The 26,167-nt window shown below is 41.3% G+C and overlaps 2 protein-coding genes across 4 annotated transcripts in view; both read right to left on the bottom strand.

The window, feature by feature from the left end:
* LOC115105238 (CREB3 regulatory factor-like) overlaps positions 1 to 3,832 on the bottom strand; it is a 30,690-nt gene extending 26,858 nt beyond the window's left edge. For all 3 annotated transcript variants that reach the window (XM_029627008.2, XM_029627009.2, XM_029627010.2), the window contains exon 1: positions 3,719 to 3,832. The gene's annotated coding sequence lies outside the window, so the exon portion shown is untranslated. The remainder of the gene's footprint in view (positions 1 to 3,718) is intronic.
* Positions 3,833 to 11,786: 7,954 nt separating this feature from the next.
* On the bottom strand, positions 11,787 to 15,413 carry LOC115104619 (prenylcysteine oxidase-like). Its single transcript, XM_029625976.2, has 6 exons — positions 15,058 to 15,413; positions 14,580 to 14,786; positions 14,145 to 14,319; positions 13,771 to 13,982; positions 13,273 to 13,413; positions 11,787 to 13,080 (listed from the first exon to the last, which is right to left on the bottom strand). The coding sequence occupies exons 1-6, from the start codon at positions 15,164 to 15,166 to the stop codon at positions 12,419 to 12,421; spliced, it is 1,506 nt and encodes a 501-aa protein (XP_029481836.2). The 5' UTR covers positions 15,167 to 15,413; the 3' UTR covers positions 11,787 to 12,418.
* Between the last annotated feature and the right edge of the window lie 10,754 nt (positions 15,414 to 26,167).

Below are 26,167 nucleotides of genomic sequence, written 5' to 3'. Positions count from 1 at the left end.
CATTGCACTCTACTAGGAGCCTGCCTGTTACGTGAATGCAGTAGAAGCCAAGGTAAGTTGCTAGCTAGCATTAAAGTTATCTTATAAAAAACAATCAATCATAATCACTAGTTAACTACACATGGTTGATGATATTACTAGTTTATCTAGCGTGTCCTGCGTTGCATATAATCGATGCGGTGCGTATCGTTGCTCCAATGTGTACCTAACCAGAAACATCAATGCCTTTCTTAAAATCATACACAGAAGTATATATTTTTAAACCTGCATATTTAGCATATCCAGGTTAGCAGGCAATATTAACCATGTGAAATTGTGTCACTTCTCTTGCGTTCATTGCACGCAGAGTCAGTGTATATGCAACAGTTTGGACCGCCTAATTTGCCAGAATTTTACGTAATCATGACATAACATTGAAGGTTGTGCAATGTAACAGGAATATTTAGATTTATGGATGCCACCCGTTAGATAAAATACGGAACAGTTCCGTATTTCACTGAAAGAATAAATGTCTCGTTTTCGAGATGATAGTTTCCGGATTCGACCATATTAAATGACCTACGGCTCGTATTTCTGTGTGTTATGTTATAATTAAGTCTATGATTTGATAGAGCAGTCTGACTGAGCGGTGGTAGGCAGCAGCAGGCTCGTAAGCATTCATTCAAACAGCACTTTCCTGCGTGTTGCCAGAAGCTCTTCGCTGTGCTTCAAGCCAATCAACTCCCGAGATTAGGCTGGTGTAACCGATGTGAAATGGCTAGCTAGTTAGCAGGGTGCGTGCTAATAGCGTTTTTAAACGTCACTCGCTCTGAGACTTAGAGTAGTTATTCCCCTTGCTCTGCATGGGTAACGCTGCTTCGAGGGTGGCTGTTGTCGCTGTGTTCCTGGTTCGAGTTCAGGTAGGAGCGAGGAGAGGGATGGAAGCTATACTGTTACATTGGCAATACTAAAGTGCCTATAAGAACATCCAATAGTCAAAGGTTAATGAAATACAAATGGTATAGAGAGAAATAGTCCTATAATTCCTATAATAACTACAACCTGAAACTTCTTACCTGGGAATATTGAAGACTCATGTTAAAAGGAACCACCAGCTTCATATGTTCTCATGTTCTGAGCAAGGAACTTAAACGTTAGCTTTCTTACATGGCACTTTTACTTTCTTCTCCAACACTTTGTTTTTTCATTATTTAAACCAAATTTAAAATTTTCATTATTTATTTGAGTCTAAATTGATTTTATTGATGTATTATATTAAGTTAAAGTAAGTGTTCATTCAATATTGTTGTAATTGTCATTATTACAAATGCAAACTTTTTTTTTAACAATTTAAAAAATTAATAAAATTGGCCGATTAATCGGTATCGGCCTTTTTTGGTCCTCCAATAATCGGCCGACCTCTAGTCAAATGCCCTGAATAAAACAGGTGTAGACCTTAGAGTGAAATGCATGTGATATCATATGAATGCACTCTCATAGTTCACCCTGTTTTGGACTGATAGATACCACAGTGTGATACCTGCCTACAGGACCAACTCAGGCATGCTGCAATGTTTCATTGCCTGCTTTCATACCAGTATCCAGTAATATGACATCACATAAAACAACCAATATGTACTATACTACCTAGACCATGTTAAGAATACCTCACATTCGGTTCTTGATGGCCACCACATTTTCATAACTGAAATTGCACAGGGTGAATCTAACTGTAAAGCAGACAGGCCGTTATCTCTGTGGCCTCAACGTGAAACCTGATTGTGGCTTTGGTTGTCAACAGGAAGAACCGATCACAATAGACTATTTGCATTGCACCTATGCATTTACACCTATGCTACTCTCTGTTGTTATCATCATCACTTTAATAACTACCTACATGTAGACATTACCTCAACTAACCAGTGCCCTCACACATTGATTCTGTACCGGTACCCCCCCCCCCCCTGTATAGTCTTGCTATTGTTATTTTACCGCTGCTCTTTATTTCTTAGGCAATATTATTAATATATTATATTCATATATATTTTTAACCGCATTGTTGGTTAGGGGCTCGTAAGTAACCATTTCACTGTAAGGTCTACACTTGTTGTATTCAGTGCATGTGACTAATAAAAGTGTATTTGATATAAGCATATTGAAATATGTTTTAAAAAATAAATAAAAATTATGCCAGGATAGGAGTATTCTAGACACACAGGGTCCTCCCCTGTGCCCCTTTGCCGTGCACAAAAAAATATATAGATCTAGCACTGCTAAGTATGTCCAAGTTCCATATTATTTTGCTAATATTGAAGGTAATGTTAAAGGTGAGCAAAGATCCAAAGCAAAAATGTGTGTGGTATTCTCAGCACGCATCGCATTCTGCATCTAATTTGTAACGCTGGCCACCCCTAAGTTTATGGCGGCAAATCGATCACATACGCAGAAAAAAGTTTAAAGTATTCACATTATCACCTATAAACTAGATTAAAGCCCCGATTGCTGTCAAGCGTTACAGGCGATGAGGACCTAGCTACATAGCATAATGAATACCTCGGCAAAATCTGACTTTCAGAGAGGCATATGGCCAAATATATATATAATATACAGGCTAGTAGATAAATAAACCGTAAAAACTACAATAAATAATCAACTGAATTTAAAATAAAATGTAGGCTGACCCACTAACACTCTACGGACCCTGACACAAACAAATGCAACGTCAAACCAACGTCCTACTTGGGCCAACGCCCACGCAATCTTACAGTCCTATTGGTCAAAATGCAGTCATAGCCCGCCTTAAAATATGCGCGAATGGTCCACATTTATGTCAATCGTAGGAGATACTTCAGAGAAAAACACAGCCCATCTCAATATAACTAGGTTGAGACAGAAAAAAAACAATTCAAAGCATCGTTTGTGTGGCCTAAATAACTAATTAAATACATGCAAAATGACCCCATGACACGTAGAATTCGCATAGGGGATAATTTTACAGAAGTCTATGTTATCCTCTTATTATAATCTTACAGAAGACACGCATGTCTAGCTTTGTCATATAGTCAACATAAAAACACGACACGGAGAACTCGGTAACTGAACAAAAGTAGCTCGCTAAGCATTGACGACTGTCCGGACTAGTTGACGCCTTCAAATCCCCGAAAAACCAATCTGTCAACTGTTGTATTTTTTTTCTCTACTCAGTTTACCTAGAATGTTCTCGATCTCTCTCTATCAGCACACTGGCTGTGGTTGAGGGAGGGGAGGAGGGGAGGGGAGGGGAGGAGGGGAGGGGAGGAGGGGAGGGGAGGGGGGGCTGAAAGGATTTGGATGTGTGTTGATTTTTAGTTGACCAATACATGTATTAATTGGGGAATGCCTGATTGGCAGCACCTGGCTTCAACATCGTCATGATTAATCAAGTTTACACTTTTAATCTTGTAAACATCCCCAAAAATATTTTGTAAAATGAAGCTCTTATAACGAGCTACAATGCTCCTGCACATATAGTACCTATTCGTGATTCCATTTTTTTAATAAGTAAGCGGTTTTAGTTCACCAGAATTTCACACGAAACAAGCTAAATCTAGTTCCCTACCAACTACAGTATGGCCTCCGTCCCGCCCCTCTCACAGCAGCAGATACAACTAGCTAACGTTAGCTTACCAAGAGGTGAGAAGCATCCAGCGAAAAAACATGATGCAAAGTTTTCAAATGGTTTGAAAAACGTTCAACTCACCGTTAGAAACCCCATGTGAAAGTTTGGTGTCGTGTTTCGCTTCGTGTTTAATCCTATCTGAGCAATAATAAAGCCATTTCAATGGAGTCCACGCTGCCTTCCTCTTGCATTTGTTTTGTTTATCTTCTTCCTGACGGGTTCCTGGAAAGCGCGTGACTTGCTAGTCATGTGGTCCTTCACGGACCAATCGCAGCAGGGCTTTAGGATTGACCCAAAACATTGTACATACCTAACAGTATGCTACTGCACACCATGGATGGCATAGCACACAGTTATCCAGACATTTTTATAATATTTTTTTACAAAAGCCCTAGGTTACAATTATTTGGCAAGAAACCCAAGTCGTGTTTCCTAAGGGTTCACAAATTAAAGACTATAAATACCATCTTTGATTGGATCTGTCATAATACTATCTCTTATGTACTGTGATTTGACTATTGTTACCTCTTGGGGAAAATCACACAGACTAGGTTAACTTCACATAAAACATACAAATACATGACAAAGAGGTACAAAACAGTTATAAACCGGGAAAGTTATATATTGGAATTCTATTTACACACTATTCATATGTGCATATTCATAGTATTATATACAGTTAAATATGATCTTAAGAGAGGGGCGCTGTGATACAATATGTTTTTTAAATCTGCTTTTTAAAGCTAAACTTTCTTTTTGCCCGAGTGACCTGAGTAACCTCTGGTGGCAGAGTATTCCACTATGACATGGCTCGCTATATAACAATTATAATTATAATTATAATAATTAAAATAAGAACCCACCTAGAAAGCTGTTATTCAATTTGCTAATGCTTGACTAGTGTCTTTACATAGCTGAGAAGTTTTTAGGAGTACCCATAAATACATTTTAGGCCTAAAGTGAAGTATTAACATTTTCGCTACTCCGTTTTCGGTCAATGCCTAAAAGATCAACATTTTTTGTTGTTATTAGTTTTGTGTGTTTTCATCCAAATATCAGTTTCAAGTCATACATTTTTTTACCGTTGAAGATGGTATTACATTTAATATTGCAGCCTGTTACATTTAACAATAGTAACATTTCACTTCAGCCACTCTTGGTTGAATTATAAACAACTGGTATGTCCTAGAAAAGTAGTTACAGTGTCTAATGGTCTAACATGTATGTTGTTTGTATGCACGGTTGGGGATTACATGTAAGGGATGACATGTAAGGGATTACAAAAACGAGACTGTAATACGTTACGTTACCAGCAAAAAAAAACTAGATGATTACTTCGAGTATTACTTTGATATTCAGAAAGGAAGTTTGCAGGAAAAAATATTTGACACTTCTCTGTTTTCTCAATGACATTGAAATCTGCATTAAAAAAGGTGAAAATGTAAATTTGTTCCACCTGAGCGAGGCTGACCGCAAGTGAAAGACCACTATGATGACACACCAAATGTGTTTGATCGATCCCGGGAAAAGCGCATGAATAGGCTTTTGTAGACTTCAGTCCAAGGTATGTCTTCCAATGGTGTGACTGCTGTCGGCATCCAAAGATTGTCCAACTTGAACAAACGCTTGGAGGTAAGGATGACAACAGTGGTGTAATCTACGGGGATACGGCTATCACTTATTATTGATGTCTAAATAGCGAGTTGATGCGAATCACACTGCTGCTCTTTTATTTAGCTATTTGCGCCTTACGGAGTGTGGTTGTTGTGGATACAAATCCAAATGTGTATTTGAACCCAATAATGTTTGAATTCAAGAAGTTTAAGCTGCCTGTCAGTCATTGTCTTTTAAACCAGTGGACAGCCAGTGGAAAATGACGTCTTGCAACAGTTGCAAAGTGCGGATCCTAGTTTATGGAATACAAATTGGGCTTTTATTGCTAAATCTAATTCATGCTGATAGATTTAAATGGCCGATCTGTCCTTCTTAATGTGTTTGAGCCAATCAGTTGTGTTGTGACAATGTATGGGTTGGTATACAGAAGATAGCCCTATTTGGTAAAAGACCAAGTCCATATTATGGCAAGAACAGCTCAAATAAGCAAAGAGAAACGACAGTCCGTCATTACTTTAAGACTTGAAAGTCAGTCAATCCGGAAAATGTCAAGAACTTTGATATTTTCTTCAGGTGCAGTCGCAAAAACCATCCAGCACTATGATGAAACTGGCTCTCATGAGGACCGCCACATGAGAGGAAGACCCAGAGTTACCTCTGCTGCAGAGGATACGTTTGTTAGAGTTACCAGCCTCAGAAATTGCAGCCCAAGTAAATGCTTCACAGAGTTCAAGTAACAGACACATCTCAACATCAACTGTTCAGAGGAGACTGCGTGAATGAGGTCTACATGGTCGAATTGCGGCAAAGAAACCACTACTAAAGGACACCAATAAGAAGAAGAGAATTGCTTGGGCCAAGAAACATGAGCAATGGACATTAGACCGGTCCAAATTTGAGATGTTTGGTTCCAACTGTGTCTTTGTGAGACACAGAGTAGGTGAACGGATGATCTTCGCATGTGTGGTTCCCACCATGAAGCATGAACGAGGAGGTGTGACGGTGTGGAGGTGCTTTGCTGGTGACAATGTCAGTAATTTATTTAGAATTCAAGGCACACTTAACCAGCATGGCTACCACATCATTCTGCAGCGATACGCCATCCCATCTGGTTTGCGCTTAGTGGAACTATCATTTGTTTTTCAACAGGACAATGACTCAACACACCTCCAGGCTGTGTAAGGGCTATTTGACCAAGAAGGAGAGTGACGGAGTGCTGCATCAGATGACCTGGCATCCATAATCACCTGACCTCTACCCAATTGAGATGGTTTGGGATGAGTTTGACCACAGAGTGAAGGAAAAGCAACCAACAAGTGCTCAGCATATGTGGGAACTCCTTCAAGACTGTTGGAAAAGCATTCTTCATGAAGCTGGTTGAGAGAATGCCAAGAGTGTGCAAAGCTGTCATCAGGGCAAAGGGTGGCTACTTTGAAAAATCTCAAATGTAAAATATATTTTGATTTGTTTAACACTTTTTTGCTTACTACGTGATTCTACATGTGCTATTTCATAGTGTTGATGTCTTCACTATTATTCTACAATGTAGAAAATAGTAAAATAAAGAAAAACCCTTGAATGAGTAGGTGTGTCCAAACCTTTGACTGGTACTGTACATTTTTGACTTCTTCTAATGCTTCTTAAGGGGAAAGTAATCGAAAAGTAACTGAATGTAATCAGTTTGGGTAATCCAAAAGTTAATTTACTGATTACAATTTTGGACAGGTAACTAGTAACTGTAACGGATTGCATTTAGAAAGTAACCTATCCAACCCTGTTTGTATGTATATTATTAATCTAACTCAAACAATCTTTTCATAAATAAGCAAAATGCAAAAAGTGTTACATTTAGCCCCAGTCTCCCATACTGCCTTACAGGAAGTGCTTGGGCACGTTGTGTTTCTACATAGGAGGTCCCCAAAAACATACAGCACAAAAAAACATCACAAAGTGGTTTTTGTGGCAACTACACATATTCATTGTAACAGACAAGTTTGGTCAAATAATTACACAATACAACATGAGTTCTGAGAAAAACTTAAATCTGTTGGATGAACAAGGTAATGTGTGTTCAACCATGACTAAAAGTCCTATATCATATATTCAAAAAGCATTTTCCCAAAAAGGGATAGTAACTATGTCGGTTATTAAAAATAAATATAAACTAAGCCAAGGATTCCATCTGTGGGAGGGTCTGAACTCAGGGCTAGTCTGGAGAACTCTGTAGTGCACATCCTGCTTAGATCTGCCTGCGCTCCCAGGACACAAGCCAGCTCACTCTCTCGCTCTCTCTGTAGAAGAGACTATTACTCAGCAGTAAGAAATAAAATGAATACACTTTCACTTTGAATGACACTTTGTATCTCAACTACTTGCCTCCTCGTTTTCAGATTCCTACACACGTGTAGATTCCAAAACAGCATCACTAGATGCTGCTGAGTGACTTACAGGCTGAGCAGAGTTCCATCTTGCAAGCCATTGCAGTATATTCATTACCTTATTATCTTAAGTAAACCAAGTGACAGGTTTAAAGTTTAGAAAAGCTAAATGGTTGACAGGTTTAGGATGCCTTTGTTCTTGATCCTCCTAGGCCTTTCTCAGTCATTGAGGGCAGGGTTGAGGGCAGAGTTGAGGACAGAGTCAGGGCCAGTGGAGTCACATGTACCAAATGGTGTCATTACTCAATGCAGGTTCAAACAGTGGATTCAGCTGGGAGAGAATAGCTGTCAACCAGTTGTGGAAGAACAGGGATGATGAAAAACACATTATGATAACATTGAGTCAATTCAATTATCTTATTCATAATGTACTCTCCCGATCTGCTTCAAGCACTCTTATCACCTTTGTATTGAATTCATCTTTAATATGACCAAAGCTAGAATGTGGATCATTTTTGTTCCATTGATTAAAAACAAATGATCAACATACTATAATAGTTTGTACTATGGCGTGATAAACAATTTGGGATCAAATAGGTTGTTCAGCAAACCAACCTCTCTTCATTATAATAGGGCAGCAGGTAGCCTAGTGGTTAGAGCATTGGACTAGTAACCAAAAGATTGCAAGATCAAATCCCCGAGCTGACAAGGTACAAATCTGTCATTCTGCCCCTGAACAAGGCAGTTAACCCACTGTTCCTAGGCCGTCATTGAAAATAAGAATTTGTTCTTAACTGACTTTCCTAGTTAAATAAAGGTTTCATTTTTTTATGAATTCCCCAAATGTTATTGAGGAGACAATGCACTGTGCTTGTTTTCTACATTTGCCTTCAATGTTGTGGTCAGCTGCTGCTGTCAGCTGGTTCATTAACACAAGGCTCAGTAACACACAGCTCAATATTTATCAACGTTTTTCTAGTTAAATAGATGCATCAGACAATCCAAAGTGAAGAGAACTGGCTGCCGTTTGTTTCTTGTGTTTCCTGGGTCCACCTGCATGAATCTTACTGTACTATAATCAGTCCAGCTGTCATAGTTGCCAGGGGAGAGAGAGAGAGCAACTAAAAGCCCACTCTCTGGCATTTGTTTCGGAAGCACAGAGACCCTTACTTATCCATCAAAACACTGATAACTGGCAAGAGTGGTTTCATTAGGCTACAAGGTTTAAGTGGTGATATCTGTAAAATATGAATACAGGCCAAACAGGCACAGTGAACAGGTACTCATAAGTACTACCTTGTTGCGCAAGTTGAACAGACCCCCAAATAAAGAAGGGGATTTGTAACAAATATGTGGCTTACTGAGCTCATTGCATTTCCTCACAGTTTCAGGACAAAGGTCCCCAGTTTGATCCTCTTGTGAATCACACTAGTTTCTCACACACACTTGTATACAAAAGACTATTCTGTTTCTTTCGCATTCTTGGCAGAGCTATGGGTGACAAGTAGCCTAGTGGTTAAAGAGCGTTGGGCCAGTAACCAAAATGTTGCTGATTAAAATCTAGAGCAGACTAGGTGAAAAATCTGTGCCCTTGAGCAAGGCCCTTAAACCCAATTGCTCCTGTAAGTCGCTCTGGATAAGAGCGTCTGATAAATTACTAAAACGTGAACCAATGAACACATGATATCTGGTATTTACTGCCTCTTAATGCATACAAGTGGAACAATATTGCACACCTTCAGAAAGTATTCATACCCCTTAACTTAGTCCACATTTAGTTGTGTATTCAAAATGTATTAAATTGATTCCCCCCTTCACCCATCCGCACACAATACCCCATAATGAAAAAGTGAAAACATGTTTAGAAATGTTTTCAAATGTATTGAAAATGAAATACAGAAATAGTATTCACACCCCTGAGTCTATACTTTGTAGAAGCACCATTGGCGGTGATTACAACTTTGAGTCATCTTGGGTATGCACATCTGGATTTGGGGATTTACTCCCATTCTTCCTTGCAGATTTTCTCAAGCTCTTTTAAGTTAGATAGGGAGTGGCAAGTGAACAGAATTCTTCAAGTCTTTCCACAGATTTTCAATGGGATTCCAGTCTGGGCTTTGGCTGGGCCACTCAATGGCTTTTACATTCTTGTTCTGAAGCCATTCCAGTGATGCTTTGGCTGTATGCTTGGGGTCATTGTCCTGTTGGAACGTACATCAAATTACCACCCCGGTCTAAGGTCGTTTGCACTCTGAAGCAGGTTCTCATCAAGGATGTGCCTGTATTTGATTCCATTCATTGTTCCCTCTATCCTTACCAGTTTCCCCGTTCCTGCCGCCTAAAAATATCCCCATAGCATGATACTGCCACCACTTTGCTTCACGGTAGGGATGGTGTCAGACGGGTGATGAGCTGTGCCTGGTTTTCTCCAGACCAAAGAGTTACATTTTTGTCTCATCAGACCAGAATCTTTTGCTTTATGCTCCATCTTTCACGTGCATTTTTTCAAACTCCAGGAATGCCCTCATGTGCCTTTTTCTCATGAGTGGCTTCCGTCTGGCCACTCTCCCATAAAGCCCAGATTGGTGAAGAGCTGTGAAGACTGTTGTCCTTCTGGCAGGTTCTACCATTTCAGTGGTCATTGGGTTCTTGGTCAACTCCCTGACCAAGGTCCTTCTTGCTTGCTTGCATAGTTTCTGCTCTGACATGCACTTCTTATTTTTCTTCTTTGGTTTTATGGCAGTCCGCAAACAAATATTATAGGTGCATGCCGCCACCTATTGTATTGGCTGTGTTTCAGCCTACTATTCTGTAGTATGAAAACATTACACTTTCCGACATGCACTGTCAACTGTGGGACCTTACTGTATATAGACAGGTGTTTCTTTCTAAATCATGTCCAAACAATTGAATTGGCCCAAGGTGGACTCCAATCAAGTTGTAGCGACATCATGTAGCGATGATCAAAGGAAATTGTATGCACCTGAGCTCAATTGGAGTGTCATAGCGAAGAGGTGTGAATACAATTTGTAAATTATATATTTCTGTATTTAATTTTCAATACATTTGCAAACCTTTCTAAAAACCTCTTTTCACTTTGTCAGTATAGGGTGTAGATGGGGTGGGATTTTTTTTGTTTTAATCTATTTTGAATTCAGGCTGTAACACAACAAAAGATGGAATCAAGGGATAAGGGTTAAGAATACTTTCTGAAGGCACTGTATGCTTGTCTGTCACTGCTCTTCAAAATATTTTTGTGTGTTGAAATATTTCAATATTTCAACACACAAGTTGATACACAGCAAAGCCTCCATGAATTGTCACATGGTTATACTTACAAGTATCAGCAAACTGCAGTCCATACTAGCAAGACAATGATGACCCTTTGAAACACAGACATGGCCATTCAAACAGTAATGCAATGGAAGTGAAGATTAAAACCACATAATCAAAAAGTCGCCCATAACAATAACTTTAAAAAATAACTTACATTTATTTTAAAAATGCAATAGAATCCTAGTTAGCCAAGACTATTTGTCATTGTCAACTAATTTACATTTCCTGCAACCTAGAAAAGGAATTCTGCCATACTAGAGGCTAGACATTCGGTTTGGTCCCTTGAGATTAAACCATTGTACCACCCCTTCAACAAATGACCAAAACAGTGTAAATACAGTACAACCATAGGAATGGCAAAAGCCAAGATTTGTTTGTTAAATTAAGAATGTGGTTTTAAAACTACATTAGACTAACTTCACGAGATTTACAATATCTCTGAGAGCTACAGACAAATCAGGAAGCCAGGTCACGTGATGAAAGTGCCTATGTCAAGAATCATAATGCATAATGTAGCCTATTGTTGATACATTGTAGTAATGTGTAAATAATGCAGTTAGGAGTATTATATTTGTCATTAGAGATAACAATGTTCCAATTTGTCACTATGCAGCAGAGATACAACTATGCAACAGGCTTCAAGCGTTGATGACTGTAGCAACAGCAGAAGCTGCTTCCAGAGAGAAGTTCCATTTTTAAACTCAGTTTAAAACTAGATTGCCATATGGTGCAATATGGTGCATCAGAAAGTGAATCGGGAAAAAAAAACAGAAGTAAAGATGACACTGAGCATTTAAAAAGGATAACACATGACAGAGCAAAACAATTAAGAACCATTTTAATTTCTTATCAGGCAAACACATGTGTACAATCAGTTTGTTATTACTTGAACTCATGAAGAAATAAAAGCAATTATTAAAACTGGCCTTTAATCAGTGCATTATTGACAGTAGTTTAGTTAAGTAAATCAATTCTAACAATATTGTATTTGTTTATCAGAATGCTTGAATAAAGTCCATATTATTTACATATTTAACTTGACCTTTATTTAACTAGGCAAGTCAGTTAAGAACAAATTCTTATTTTCAATGACGGCCTAGGAACAGTGGGTTATAATTGCCTGTTCAGGGGTAGAACGACAGATTTGTACCTTGTCAGCCCGGGGATTTGAATTTGCAACCTTCCGGTTACTAGTCCAACGCTCTAACCACTAGGCTACCCTGCCACCCCATGAAATATCAAGTCAAACAGCTGAGAATGAGCCACTTTCCATGGAATGCAACGTGGCATTAAATTAAAACATGTTTTTATTTTGCATTGCAGCCAGCAGCAGTAACTTAATAAAAAACAATTCCTTAGGGTTAGGCATCATGCTACAACATCTTTCAGCAAGGTTCCATAGAAACAATCCCCGCAGCTAGCCGGCGGAGCCTGAGTCTGCGGAGTTGGCGTGTCACAGCTCAGTCTTGATCTTGTGCATCAGGTCTTTCTGGTCGACCATCTCCAGCTGCCTGCTCCAGCGGTGGTAGGCCAGCAGAGCAATGTTTTTGGCTGCCACTGAGCTCATTTCCATGGCGCTGCCAGCCCACTCGATGCCATTGAGGTAGTACAGGCTCTCGTGAAGGATAACTGGCGGCAGCTCCTGGGTGCTCCCGTAACGTGGATAAGCCTGCCAGTCTGTCACCTGCACAGAGTAGTAGGACCTGAACAGTGTCTTCAGCGCTGGCTTATCTAAGGGTTGGGGGGAGAATACCTTGTAAACACCAGCCTCCTGGGGCTGCTTGCGGCGGAATCCAGTGCTGATGTTGACGGGACAGATGCTAGCAGCACTGTTGAAGAAGAGTCCTGGTGAGTCTGTGGTGAGAACACTAGCAAAGGGGAAGAGCTTGGGGTCTGGGATGCCAAAGTAGGAGCAGTTGAGGTAGCCGTGAACGATGGAGGCCACTGTGTGGTGGTAGGAACCAGCAATATCAGGCAGCTGAGGCTCAAAGCCCTGGAAGGAGATACCTGAGCCCACACTGGACTGCAGGGGAGTCGCCACCACCACAATGTCATAGAACTCAGATCCTTTCTCAGTCAGAGTGGCATAGTTGAGCTGGTACTGGGTAGACTCTCCTTCAATTCAGGTAAAGAAATAATGGGATTAGAGCAAGTAAATTAATATTTACATTTACATTTAAGTCATTTAGCAGACGCTCTTATCCAGAGCGACTTACAAATATGTGCTAAAACACAGTTTTGCAAAACATGCCAGTTCACCTTGGTTAATGCTATGTTATAAACATAATTCTATGTTTAGTCACTTACCAGCTGCATGGGGGGAGATGGTTGTGACCTGGGCCTGGATAACGTTGGCCTTAGCCAGTTTTAACAGCCCAGAGCAAACCAGCTTGTTCCCTCCCTCCACTGCCCACAGGTTGGCCTGTGCACCTGCCAATGACACGGCACCTATAACACAGATTAAAACATGTGAACATGATGAGCAACTGTAGTGGTAGACTGGCAGAACGTTATGACCTGAACGGCACACAACAACTACAAATGGTCTTCGAGTTTCTACGAAGGCTGCGACGACACCATTATCGCTATATTTTTTCCCATGGCAAAAATGAAAACACAAAGCAGACCTTACTCTTCGGTCCTTTAAAAACCTGCTGTATGTAGAATATTGTGTGGTATAGCTTGGATGTTTGTTTTCAACATTCCAACATTAGGGCTGAAGTTAAATCCACTTTGTGTTTTGTTTCCTTGCCACGATGCTAATGAGTATCGCGATACTGGTATCCTCCTGGCCTTAGTTCCTACCGACAAAAGCTGGGATGCTGATATTCTGTCCGTAATTGACCCTCATGACGGGGGCGATGACTTCGTCAATGAAGCGTTGTGACACCCCCAGCTCCAGCAGAGACTCAGAGAGAGAGCAGCGAGTCATATTCAGGAACCCTGACCCGCCCAGAGAGTGCAGCAGCTCCTCCACTGAACTGAAGGCATAGCCATGGGCCTGGTACTTATAAATCCTGAACACATAGACACAGAAAGGAGAGAGACAGATTGTATAGGGGATGTAAGGCATGTTGAATAGCTTGACAGCGCTCTGAAATCAAGAGTAAACCAATTTACAGTGAGAAGGATTTCCCCTGTCTGTCTTGTCTGAGCTCTCTTCCCCTGCTGCCGCTCACCTCATGAACTTCTCCATGATCTCCTCCACCCACATCTGCAGGCGGATGAAGCTGATGCCATAGCGCCACCACAGGCGGAACAGATCCAGCAGGTACCAGTCAGTCTCCTCCAGGATGAACTCTTCCCCGTTAAACACAGCCGTCTTCCCTGCCACATTCTTACGATACTTAAGACCTGCAACAAAAATAGAATAGTGTGATGGGTGGAACAGCATCCTGTAGTTACCAGCAAAGCAGTAAGCCTACGGGTATGGAAGATTATCCTACAACCCTCAGTTTCTCCTCTGCTTTGGTGTGCATGTAATGGCAATGAACAGAACACCTTTTTGTCTTTGTGGTCTTCACTTGTACTTTCTCAGAGGGATCTGGACAGATAAAAGCGGTGGTACTACTACTAAAATGTACCATCTATGAACGGGACAGCGATGTACCCACCCAGTTGCTTGACAAAGTCCTGCATGTGTAGGTTTAGGGAGTGGATAATGGAGCCCCCGGACTCATAGTCCTGATGGTTCACGGTGACTGTGGCCAGGCGCCCTCCGACTGTTCCCTTCTCGAACACATCAATGTGCACTTCTGGCCCGAAGTGCTGCCTTAGAAAATGCGCTGTGGCGGTCCCGCCTATCCCAGCGCCTACAATGGCTGCGGACATCAGAAGAAACACATCAGTATGCTACAATTTAATGATCTGTCAAAAAAACAAGTCATCCCCAACCAGGGAATTTACATGGCAGTTTTGGTAGCTACTCCATTTCTCTGTGGCTGAATAGCCCCCTGAAAGCTACTAGGCTAATTTATCATTAGTTAGCTAGCAAACCCAGCTAGCTAACGTTAGCAGCACTGCAAGCCACACATGTCCGCAAAACTATAGCTAACTTACGTTAGCTAGACAAAATAGAGCTAGCTACTTTACCTATTTTTGAAGGTGGAGTACCATCAAGTTGTGCAGATCCAGAGTCTCCTAGTGCCAAGATTGACGATAGTAATGTTAGAAGAAATCGGAAAGGAAGACACCAGTGCATGATGCAGGAATGGATGCTAGAACTGTGATGCGATAGCCAAGCGAGTCACTGCATGTGTTGTCTGTCGCCCAAATCCGCCAATAGCGAATGAAATTAGGTATCAATCGTAAACGAATGAGGCACTATATGATTATCCCCGTAATAGAATAACACATGTAAAGTATGTGAAATTTTGAGATTTTTTTTTTTTTAACGATTATGAATGGGTTTACCGTTGGCAAGATGTGGATCAATATCCGGCAACATTACCACGTGATCGGGAAAAGGCTGTTAGCTCGACAAATGGCATTGCACGAGAGCATCCTTGGCATCCCCACCCTCTTCTTCAGCATCGGGAAGAAAATTGAACTGAATGAGTATAATCTAATCCGAGTTTTCCTTTGTGCTCATTGAAATAAAAGGATCAATCAAATGCTGGGATTTGAACCAGGATACCATTGTTATGAGATAAATACACAATTATTTATCCGTCACGGGAAGTGCTAGTATCAAGTGATGCATATACACCCTGAATTGTTGTAGTGGGGACAGTAACATTAGTAATAAAAAATATACTTTAAGATGTTTATATATATATATATATTATGTTTAGCTTACATAATATAATTTAAAAGTATGCATTAAGATGACTGTAATAGAATAAATGTAACAAAACGAATGTTGACATTAGTGAATTCATTTCTATAGCTTCCAAAATATTTTTACAACGTGGGGAGTGCCAACCTGGAGATGCGGTGGCTTCAACACAGCACCCCTTAACAGTCATCTAGTGTACATATAAATAATTTCTAGTAACCTTAGTTTTGGACAGTGTTTCCTGTGTAAATAGTGGTGAACCGGTAGAATGTATAAATCCCAGAACAGGTGAAAGCTTTCAGGGGAGGTTCTGTGTTTATAGGCTGTGTGGGGTCGTTGCTTTTACTAGTCTTTTGTGTGAGAGCAACCATTTTGTGACCATGCTGTTTTGAAGAAGTGTTTGGGGATGTGGTCCATATTTTTTGGGGGAGAAGGTATGTTTGTTTATTTGCTTGGTTATTTGTATCGAGGTTTATTAAATGATAAAGGTTTGCTTGTTCAAACAGGTTTACAGTAAAACACATACAACTACACAAAAGGCTTCTTAGTTCTTTCACTTCCACTGCATATAAATTACATCTTTAATTTAAAAAATGACCATTGAACAAATGTAAATATTTCAGATTTTAAGCATACCTTTAAAAAACAATCAGTTCAATATCTAGACATTTCAATGTTATTTTCCGATGAAATGTAGGGTGCAAAAGGGACAAGAACTACCAATCAGCCATTTGGGGTAAAGAGGGTGTGTGCCTCTCCTGTTTGAAATACGTCTGTGAGGTAAAAGTGGGCCCTTGGCAGAGTAGCATGCTCTCTGATCAAGTTGTCTGTCTGTGTGGGAGGAGATGGCAGCTGTGTGATCTTATGTAGTACCTCACATTGCAAGACATGCATGATTCTCCCCGTCACACACGTCTTGATATCACAAGGTCAACAGGACCCAATCTCAATGGTTTCAGGGAGGGATATTCACAGGTACTGTGCAAGGACATTTTGCACCATATGTTGTTTTCCACTAAACACTTATTGACGGCAAGGTCTTTTGGACATCTTTTTTGTTAGTGCAGTCTGGACCGGCCTTGATTTCAATGTCCCACACAGACAGACTGGCCTTGATTTCTACATCCAAGGACATTGATTTTTGGTCTGGACCAAATCCGAGGTGTAGGATTGGGTGTAGGGTTTGAGCATAGCCTGAAGGTAGGGAGGGGCAGTTCCTCTTGCTGTTCCGTAGGTAAGCACCATGGTCTTGTAGTGGATGTGAGCTTCGACTGGAAGCCAGTGTGCGGAGGATCGGGGTGACATGAAAGAACTTGGGAAGGTTGAAAACCAGGCTGAAAACCAGGCTGGCTAAAGCTTTCTGGATTCATTGCAGGGGTTTGATGGCACAAGCGGCAAGCCCAGCCAACAGTGAGTTGCAGTAGTCCAGACAGAAGAGGACAGGTGCCTTGATTAGGATCTGTTCCGCTTCCTGTGTGAGGTAGGGTCGTACTCTATGGATGTTGTAGAGCATGAACCTGCAAGAGCGGATCACTGCTTTGATGTTTGCAGAGAACGACAGGGTGCTGTCCAGGGTCACGCCAAGGTTCTTTGCACTCAGGGAGGGTGACACTGTGGAGTTGTCAACCATGATGGAGAGGTCTTTGAGTGGGCAGGCCTTCCCCAGGAGGAAGAGCAGGTCCGTCTTGTTGAGCTTAAGGTGGTGGGCCGACATCCAAGTTGAGATATCTACCAGGCATGCAGATATGCGTGTCGCCACCTGGGTGTCAGGAGGGTGGGGCGCGGGGGGGAGAAAAGTAGTTGAGTGTCATCCGCATGGTAATGATAGGACAGCCCATGTGAGGATATGATGGAGCTGAGTGACTTGGTGTATAGAGAGAAGAGGAGAGGGCCTAGAACCGAACCCTGGGGGACACCAGTGAGAGTACGTGGTGCAGACACAGATCCTCTCCAAGTCACTTGGTCGGAGCGGCCTACCATGTAGGATGCAATCCAAGAGTGTGCAGAGCCTGAGACACCCATCCCTGGGAGGCAGTGGATAGATCTAGGAGGATGAGAACAGAGGAGAGAGTCAGCTTTGGCAGTGCGGAGAGCCTCCGTGACATAGAAGAGTAGTCTTGGTTGAGTGACCTGTCGTGAAGCCTGACTGGTTAGGGATCAAGAAGATTGTTCTGAGAGAGATAATGAGAAAGTTGATCAGAGGCAGCATGCTCAAGTGTTTTAGAAAGAAAAGAAAGAAGGGATACAGGTATATAGTTTTTGACGTCAGATGAGTCAAGTGATGGTTTCTTAAGGAGGAGAGCAACTCGGTCCATTTTTAAGTCAGATGTGGTCCACGCAGCCAGTGGTCAGGGATGAGTTGATGAGGGAAGTGAGGAATGGGAAAAGGTCTCCAGAGATGGTCTGGAGAAGGGAGGAGGGGATGGAGTCGAGCGGGCAGGTTGTCAGGTGGCCAGACCTCTCTATTCGCAGGATGTCATCTGGAGAGAGAGGGGAAAAAGAGGTCAAGGCGTAGGGTAGTGAATGAGTAGCGGATGTCGTCAACCTTTTTTTCAAAGTCGTCTGCAGAGAGGGAGGGATTAAGGAGGGAAGAGATGGTGGAAAATAGTTTCCTAGGGTTAGAGGCAGAAGCTTTAGCAGCGGAGACAGAGGAAGAGAAGGTAGAGTGGAGAGAGTGAAAGGATAATAGGTCCTCTGGAAGTTTAATTTTCCTCCATTTTCGCTCAGCTGCCCGCAGCCCTGTCTGTAAGCTCGCAATGAGTCAGCCACGTAGCAGGAGGGGAGGGCTCAGCGGAAAAGGGACAGTGCGAGTCATAGGATGCGGAAAGGGAGGAGAGTAGGGTCGAAGAGGCAGAATCAGAAGACGGGAGGGAGAAGGATTTACCAGAAAGGAGGATTTAATAGAAGAGAGAGTAGTTGGAGTGAGAGAGCAAACATTGCAACCTCGCATGACCATTTGGGTAGGGGCTGAGTGGTTAGGGTTGGAGGAAAGGGAGACAGAAAAGGAAACAAAGTAGTGATCAAAGACCTGGAGGGGGTTGCAGTGAGATTAGTAGGCGAGCAGCCTCTAGTAAAGATGATGTCAAGTGTATTGCCTGCCTTGTGAGTTGGAGGGGATTGGGTGGTTAGGGGAGAGAAAGTTGGAAAGAAATTCATTGAAGGCAGACGTCATGAGGTTGAAGTTGCCAAGTATTAAGAACGCCTAGCCATCGTCAGAAAATTAGCTTATCAATGTGTCAAGCTCATTGAGCAACTCTCCAAGGGCACCTGGTTGGTGATAGATGACCATTTTAAGCTTGAGTGGACAAGTGACAGTGACAGCATGGAATTCAAATGAAGAGATGGACAGTTGAGAGAGGGAGAAAACTTAGTAGAAATGAGTAGACCTATGCCACCACTGCGACGATCAGATGCTCTCGGACTAAGTTGGAAGAACTTTACCGAAATTATTACGAGGTTGTTTGGCGGAAATACAGGTTTTGGCTTTGATACCGGCAATACCTTTCAGATATAAAGAAAAACGTGGATAAATATGAAAGGGATGCACACACACTGACATGCAGCCACATGTGCGTGCACACACACGTGCGTGCACACACACCCACACACACACACACACACACACACAGAGAGACACAGATACTAGTGGTGGAAAAAGTACCCAATTTTCATACTTGACTAAAAGTAAAGATACCTTAAAAGAAAATGACTCAAGTAAAAGTGAAAGTCACCCAGTAAAATACTACTTGAGTAAAAGTTTTTGGTTTCAAATGTATTTAAGTATTAAAAGTAAAAGTATAAATCACTTACAATGTATTATATTCAGCAAACCAGACAACACGATTTTCTTGTTTTTTAAATTTACTGATAGCCAGGGGCACAGTTCAACACTCAGATATAGTTTACAAATGAATCATTTGTGTTTATTGAGTCTGCCAGATGACCAGGGATTTTCTCTTGATAAGTTTGTGAATTAGAAACTTTTCCTGTCCTGTTAAGCATTGGGTGTCAGGGAAAATGTATAAGGAGTAAAAAGTTATGGGATGTAGTGGTGTAAAAGTTGTGTAAAGTACAGCTACCCCAAAAAACTACTTATGTAGGACTTTAAAGTAGTTTTACTTAAGTACTTTACACCACTCACAGATACACACCCACACCTCCACGTGCATACACACACAAAACCAATAATTATTGTTGTCGTGCTAAATTAATTAATTTGTTTGGAAATATGTTGATCAATACTATAAGTTTCACACAATAAAGCAATCATTGCTGTTGTTGTGCTAAATGTATATATTTGGTTGGAAATATGTTGATCAAGACTAACCTTGATTTAAAAATGATAAACTCTAATGGACAACAACATCCGTGAAGACGAGATCTAAATAGATGATGGTTTATGGTGGTTGGTATGCCTACCAGGTTTTAGTATTTCCCCGTTGCAACCCACGGAGTTTACAGAGCGGAAACGCTGTATCTGCTCTGGTTTGGGGTTTTCCTAAACAGATATCGGTTGTAACCAATGCGTCATTGGTTGAAACCCACGGTCCTGTATGTCTGCATGAACATGAAAATTAAAAAAGAAACATTGCTATTTGTCCGATGTTGCAAATGATTGAGAATGCTTGCAATTAACCAACACATGGTGTTCTATTTGGATATGCCCATGCATGCGTCATGATGCATTGTCACAGAGTTTTGCAATCTCTCTGTGTGCAATGGGATACAAAAAAAAGGGGAGTTTCCGTGACTATATGTGTACGCTGCCTGTTAAATGGAATATACGCCTATGTAAATGAGCAGCCATGCTTCCCTTATATACCGCTATTTGAGGCCCATCATGAAAGCTGTGAGGTTTAGGCGGCTAATGTTCTCCTAGTGCCCCTCTTTACCCAAACAGCACCGCGGAATGATTCAGCAGTGGCACGGTCGTGATGCTGACAGCACTGGAACAAAAAATGATTCGTACTAATGATGATGAAGCCAGAGAAAGAAAAACTAAAGAAGTACAAAAGGAAATGGTAAGTACAAAAGGAAAGTGACTAACTAATGAGAAAGCCCTGGGCTACAGACATACATTAGAATGGTTTAAGTTGGCACATTTGTAACTGTAATGATTCAATTGTTTGGTTATTTTATTCTTATGGGCCTATTTAAATCAACAGATTAATTTGTGCAGAATGCATTAAGAGGTGACTTTACAGCATTTAATAGTTTAGACTATTTTAATATAATAGACTATTTTAACATTAGGACCCATCTCCCTAAAATGTTGAAGTGCAATACGTGATACCTTATAATATGCATAGACTACAATAATGTAATAAAGGATAATCAGGGGAGTTTCTGTGACCAGTTTTCAGTGACCAGTTTATTAGGTACACACATCTAGTACCAGGTCGCGACCCCCCTTTGCTTCCATAACAGCCTGAATTCTTCAGGGTATGGATTCTACAAGGTGTGTAGTTCAAACGTTGCTCAATTGGTATCAAAGGACCTAATGTGTGCCAGGAAAACATTCCCCACACCATTACACCACCGCCTCATGCTGCTTACTCCAAATCCTGACTCTGCCATCAGCATGATGCAACAGGAACCAGGATTCGTCGGGCCAGGCAATGTTTATCCACTCCTCAATTGTCCAGTGTTGGTGATCGCATGTCCACTGGAGCTGCTTCTTCTTGTTTTTAGCTGATGGGAGTGGGACCCGCTTTGGCTGCAATAGCCCCTCTGTGACTAGGACTGACGAGTTATGCATTCCGAGATGCCGTTCTGCACACCAACGTTGTACTGCGCCGTTATTTGCGTGTTTGTGGCCTGCCTGTTGGCTTGCACGATTCTTGCTAATTATACGCCTATTATTGTAACCAGCCCCCCCAAACATCTTCCCGCGGCTATGCCTGTATGGAGATTGCTCACGTCTGGTTTCCAAAGATGCATTCCTTGAGATGCGGTCACCGGTCGAGTGTGTGTGTGTAGCAAGCTACCTAACATCAAGGCGGTGGCCCGTTCCTGTAGGTTCATGCTCGACAACATCCGCAGAGTACGACCCTGCCTCACACAGGAAGCGGCGCAGGTCCTAATCCAGGCACTTGTCATCTCCCGTCTGGATTACTGCAACTCGCTGTTGGCTGGGCTCCCTGCCTGTGCCATTAAACCCCTACAACTCATCCAGAACGCCGCAGCCCGTCTGGTGTTCAACCTTCCCAAGTTCTCTCACGTCACCCCGCTCCTCCGCTCTCTCCACTGGCTTCCAGTTGAAGCTCGCATCCGCTACAAGACCATGGTGCTTGCCTACGGAGCTGTGAGGGGAACGGCACCTCAGTACCTCCAGGCTCTGATCAGGCCCTACACCCAAACAAGGGCACTGCGTTCATCCACCTCTGGCCTGCTCGCCTCCCTACCACTGAGGAAGTACAGTTCCCGCTCAGCCCAGTCAAAACTGTTCGCTGCTCTGGCCCCCCAATGGTGGAACAAACTCCCTCACGACGCCAGGACAGCGGAGTCAATCACCACCTTCCGGAGACACCTGAAACCCCACCTCTTTAAGGAATACCTAGGATAGGATAAAGTAATCCTTCTCACTCCCCCCCCTTAAAAGATTTAGATGCACTATTGTAAAGTGGCTGCTCCACTGGATGTCATAAGGTGAATGCACCAATTTGTAAGTCGCTCTGGATAAGAGCGTCTGCTAAATGACTTAAATGTAAATGTAAATGTAGTTTAAATATCAACAGTCCTGCCAGAGCAGCATAACATTTGATTAACACTTGATAACACTTGATTTACATCATAATCAACATTCGGTAAGGTTGGCTGATAGCCTATGCGCTGCAGAGAGAGGCACAAAGACACATAAATTCTTCTGTTGTGCAAACCCAGTTTCATCAGCTGTCTGGGTGGCTGGTCTCACGGATGTGGAGGTCCTGGGCTGGTGAAGTTACACATGGTCTGTGGTTGTGAGGCCGGTTGGACATACTGCCAAATTCTCTAAAACGATGTTGGAGGTGGCTTATGGTAGAGACATGAACATTAGATTATCTGGCTCTGGTGGACATTCCTGCAGTAAGCGTGCAAAATGCATGCTCCCTCAAAACTTGAGACATCTGTGGCATTGTGTTGTGTGACCAAACTGTACATTTTAGAGAGGCCTTTTATTGTCCCCAGCACAATGTTGTTTAATCAGCTTCTTGATATGCCACACTGGTGGATGGATTATCTTGGCAGAGGAGAAATTCTCACTAACAGGGATGTAAACAAATTTGTGCACAACATTTGACAAATAAGCTTTATTTCAGCTCATGAAAAATGGGACCAACACTTTACATGTAACGTTTACATTTTTGTTCAGTGTAGATTATCCACACAAGTCACTAGCCAGCCATATATTATGAGTTTGAAGATTATAAATATTATACTATGAAGTTACTACTTAAGAGCATTGAAGATAAATTGCAATCAGTAAAAAAACAAAAAGCAATTTGCTACCTAACTAGCAGATTTACATCAATCATCAACATCAATGATCAGCCTACCTTCTTTTCCCGATGTCAGTCATGTCTTTAGGAGGCACTGCAACTAGCCTTCTTAAATATTATGATGAGTGGTCTGTGCACGGCCCTGCTACAACTAAGGTCTCCTTTCTCATTTAAAACCGCTCGAGTTCTCGCCCCATAGTGCTCACATCTGTAGCCATGAAATGCTTTGAAAGGCTGGTCACGGCTCACATCAACACCATCATCCCAGACAACCTGGACCCACTCCAATTCCCATACCGCCCCAGCAGATCCACAGACGACGCAATCTCTCTGTCACTTTATTCCGACTTTATTCCACGTGTGTGCGGTGTATACTTTTATTTCAAAGTATAGATTTGTTTAAGACTACATCCCTGATTTAGCCCGCTGCAGTAAAAGGTTATGTTTGCTTTTATCACTTCACAGGCGGGATGAGCTGTGCATCCATCTGTAAAACAACGCATTGAACACACCCTGAGTTCTTGACTTTGAGAACTGAATTCCAAGGGTTGTATTTCTGAAGTCAGCCCATGGGGCTCAGTTCTTTAACTTGGATGCTCCCTACTCTTGCAGAGACAGATATAAAGTGGGGTCTGAAATGATTGACACCCTTGACAAGGATGAGCTGTATCAAATAAATCATTCAAATCCTGAGCTATTTTGTGTGGAAAATTATATTATTTCATTCTAATACAATTGCTCAGAGAAAGAGATTTTGTTTAACAAGTAATACAACTCAAATGTTGGGTTTAGTCCCATATTCCTAGCACGCAATGAATACATCAAGCTTGTGACTCTACCAACTTGTTGGATGCAACTGCAATTCATTTTGGTTGTGTATTTTGTGCTCAATAAAAATGAATGGTAAATAATGTAATTCTGGAGTCACTTTTATTGTAAATAAGAATAGAATATGTTTCTAAACCCTTCCACATTAATGCAGTGGTGTAAAGTACTTAAGTAAAATTACTTTAAAGTACTACTTAAGTCGTTTTGGGGGTATATATACTTTACTATTTATATTTTTGACAACTTTTACTACTTTACTATTTATATTTTTTGACAACTTTTAGTCCACTACATTCCTAAAGAAAATAATGTACTTTTTACTCCTTACATTTCCCTGACACCCAAAAGTACTAGTATTACATTGAATGCTTAGCAGGACAGGATAATTGTCTAATTCATGCACTTATCAAGAGAACATCCCTGGACATCCCTACTGCCTATGATCTGGCAGACTCACTAAACACAAATGCTTCGTTTGTAAATTATGTCTGACTGTTGAAGTGTGCCCCTGGCTCTCGGTAAATTAAAAAAACAAGAAAATTGTGCTGTCTGGGTTGCTTAGTATAATACATTTTAAATGATTCATACTTTTACTTAAAATGTTGATATATAAGTATATTTTAGCGATTTACATTTACTTTTGATACATACTTAAAACCCCAAATACTTTTAGTCTTTTACTCAAGTAGTATTTTACTGGGTGACTTTCACTTTTACTTCCGTCATTTTCTTTTAATGTATCTTTACTTTTACTCAAGTATGACCATTGGGTACTTTTTCCACCACTGCATTAATGTGGATGCTACCATGATTCCTGAATGAAAGGAATATGTTTTACTCACAAGGGGGGCAACAAAATTTTGCTTAGGACCCCCAAAAGGCATGTGTGGGTATGGATGTGGGTATGCAGACCCGCAAGTCACTGCGGCCCATCATGACGAGTTCAGAGTTCAGCCCCCACCCCCATCAAAGTTGCCCATCCTGGTGCTAGACTAGTCTCTGTATGAATTTCTTGGCTCCCTCTAGAGGGTATAGTATATATTGCAGATGAAACATAAATATAGTCTAAATAGACAGACTGCAATTTTAGCCAAACCTGTCTTATCTTTGGTTTCCTCAGCGCTTAAGACCATTGCGGTTAATTCTGCTCAGTGTCAGCTTTTTTTTCCATAGAGAGCTAATATGAGAGTGTACAAATTAACAAAGAAATAGTAAGTGTAACACTAATTTTCATATTATCAATGATTTTTTAAAATTGTTGCACAGCTGAAGAGGAAAGGACAACTCATTGCGCAACTTCCTCACCATACTTTTATGAAACATGTAAAAGTATCCGTTAATTAACCACTACTCACCCAGCACAAAGAAACAAACGTCATAACTGCTGCCCCAACTACCGACTGCATGCACTGTAAAGCAGAGCATGGTCCACATGGGCAGCCACAATGCATCTCCCTTCTAGTTTGGCTTCTAAGCTGACACCCTGTAGATTACTTAACCAAAGAATGCAAGTCATTTATTACACACACACACGCACATATTTTAAGAGCTTCCCCATTTTGTATTATGTTGACAGAGACAGAGAGCGGGAGCGGATGTTAATGATGATAATGATATACAGTAGCAGTCAAACGCTTTAGAACACCTACTCATTCCAAGGTTTTTCTTTATTTGTACTATTTTCTACATTGTAGAATAATAGTGAAGACATCAAAACTATGAAATAACACATATGGAATCATGTAGTAAGCAAAAAAGTGTTAAACAAATCAAAATATATTTTAAATAAGTAGCCACCCTTTGCCTTGATGACAGCTTTGCACACGCTTGGCATTCTCTCAACCAGCTTCATGAGGTAGTCACCTGGAATAGTTTTTCAATTAACAGGTGTGCCTTGTTAAAAGTTAAGTTGTGGAATGTCTTTCCTTCTTAATGCATTTGAGGCAATCACTTGTGTTGTGACAAGGTAGGGGTGGTATACAGAAGATAGTCCTATTTGGTAAAAGACCAATTCCATATTATGGCAAGAACAGCCCAAATAAGCAAAGAGAAATTACAGACCATCATTACTTTAAGACATGAAGGTCAGTGAATACGGAACATTTCAAGAACTTTGAAA

Source organism: Oncorhynchus nerka, linkage group LG22 (assembly GCF_034236695.1).
Source record: "Oncorhynchus nerka isolate Pitt River linkage group LG22, Oner_Uvic_2.0, whole genome shotgun sequence".
In the NCBI taxonomy this organism is placed as follows: domain Eukaryota; kingdom Metazoa; phylum Chordata; class Actinopteri; order Salmoniformes; family Salmonidae; genus Oncorhynchus; species Oncorhynchus nerka.
Note: the sequence above shows the minus strand (reverse complement) of the source record. Positions and strands in the feature narration are given on the sequence as shown.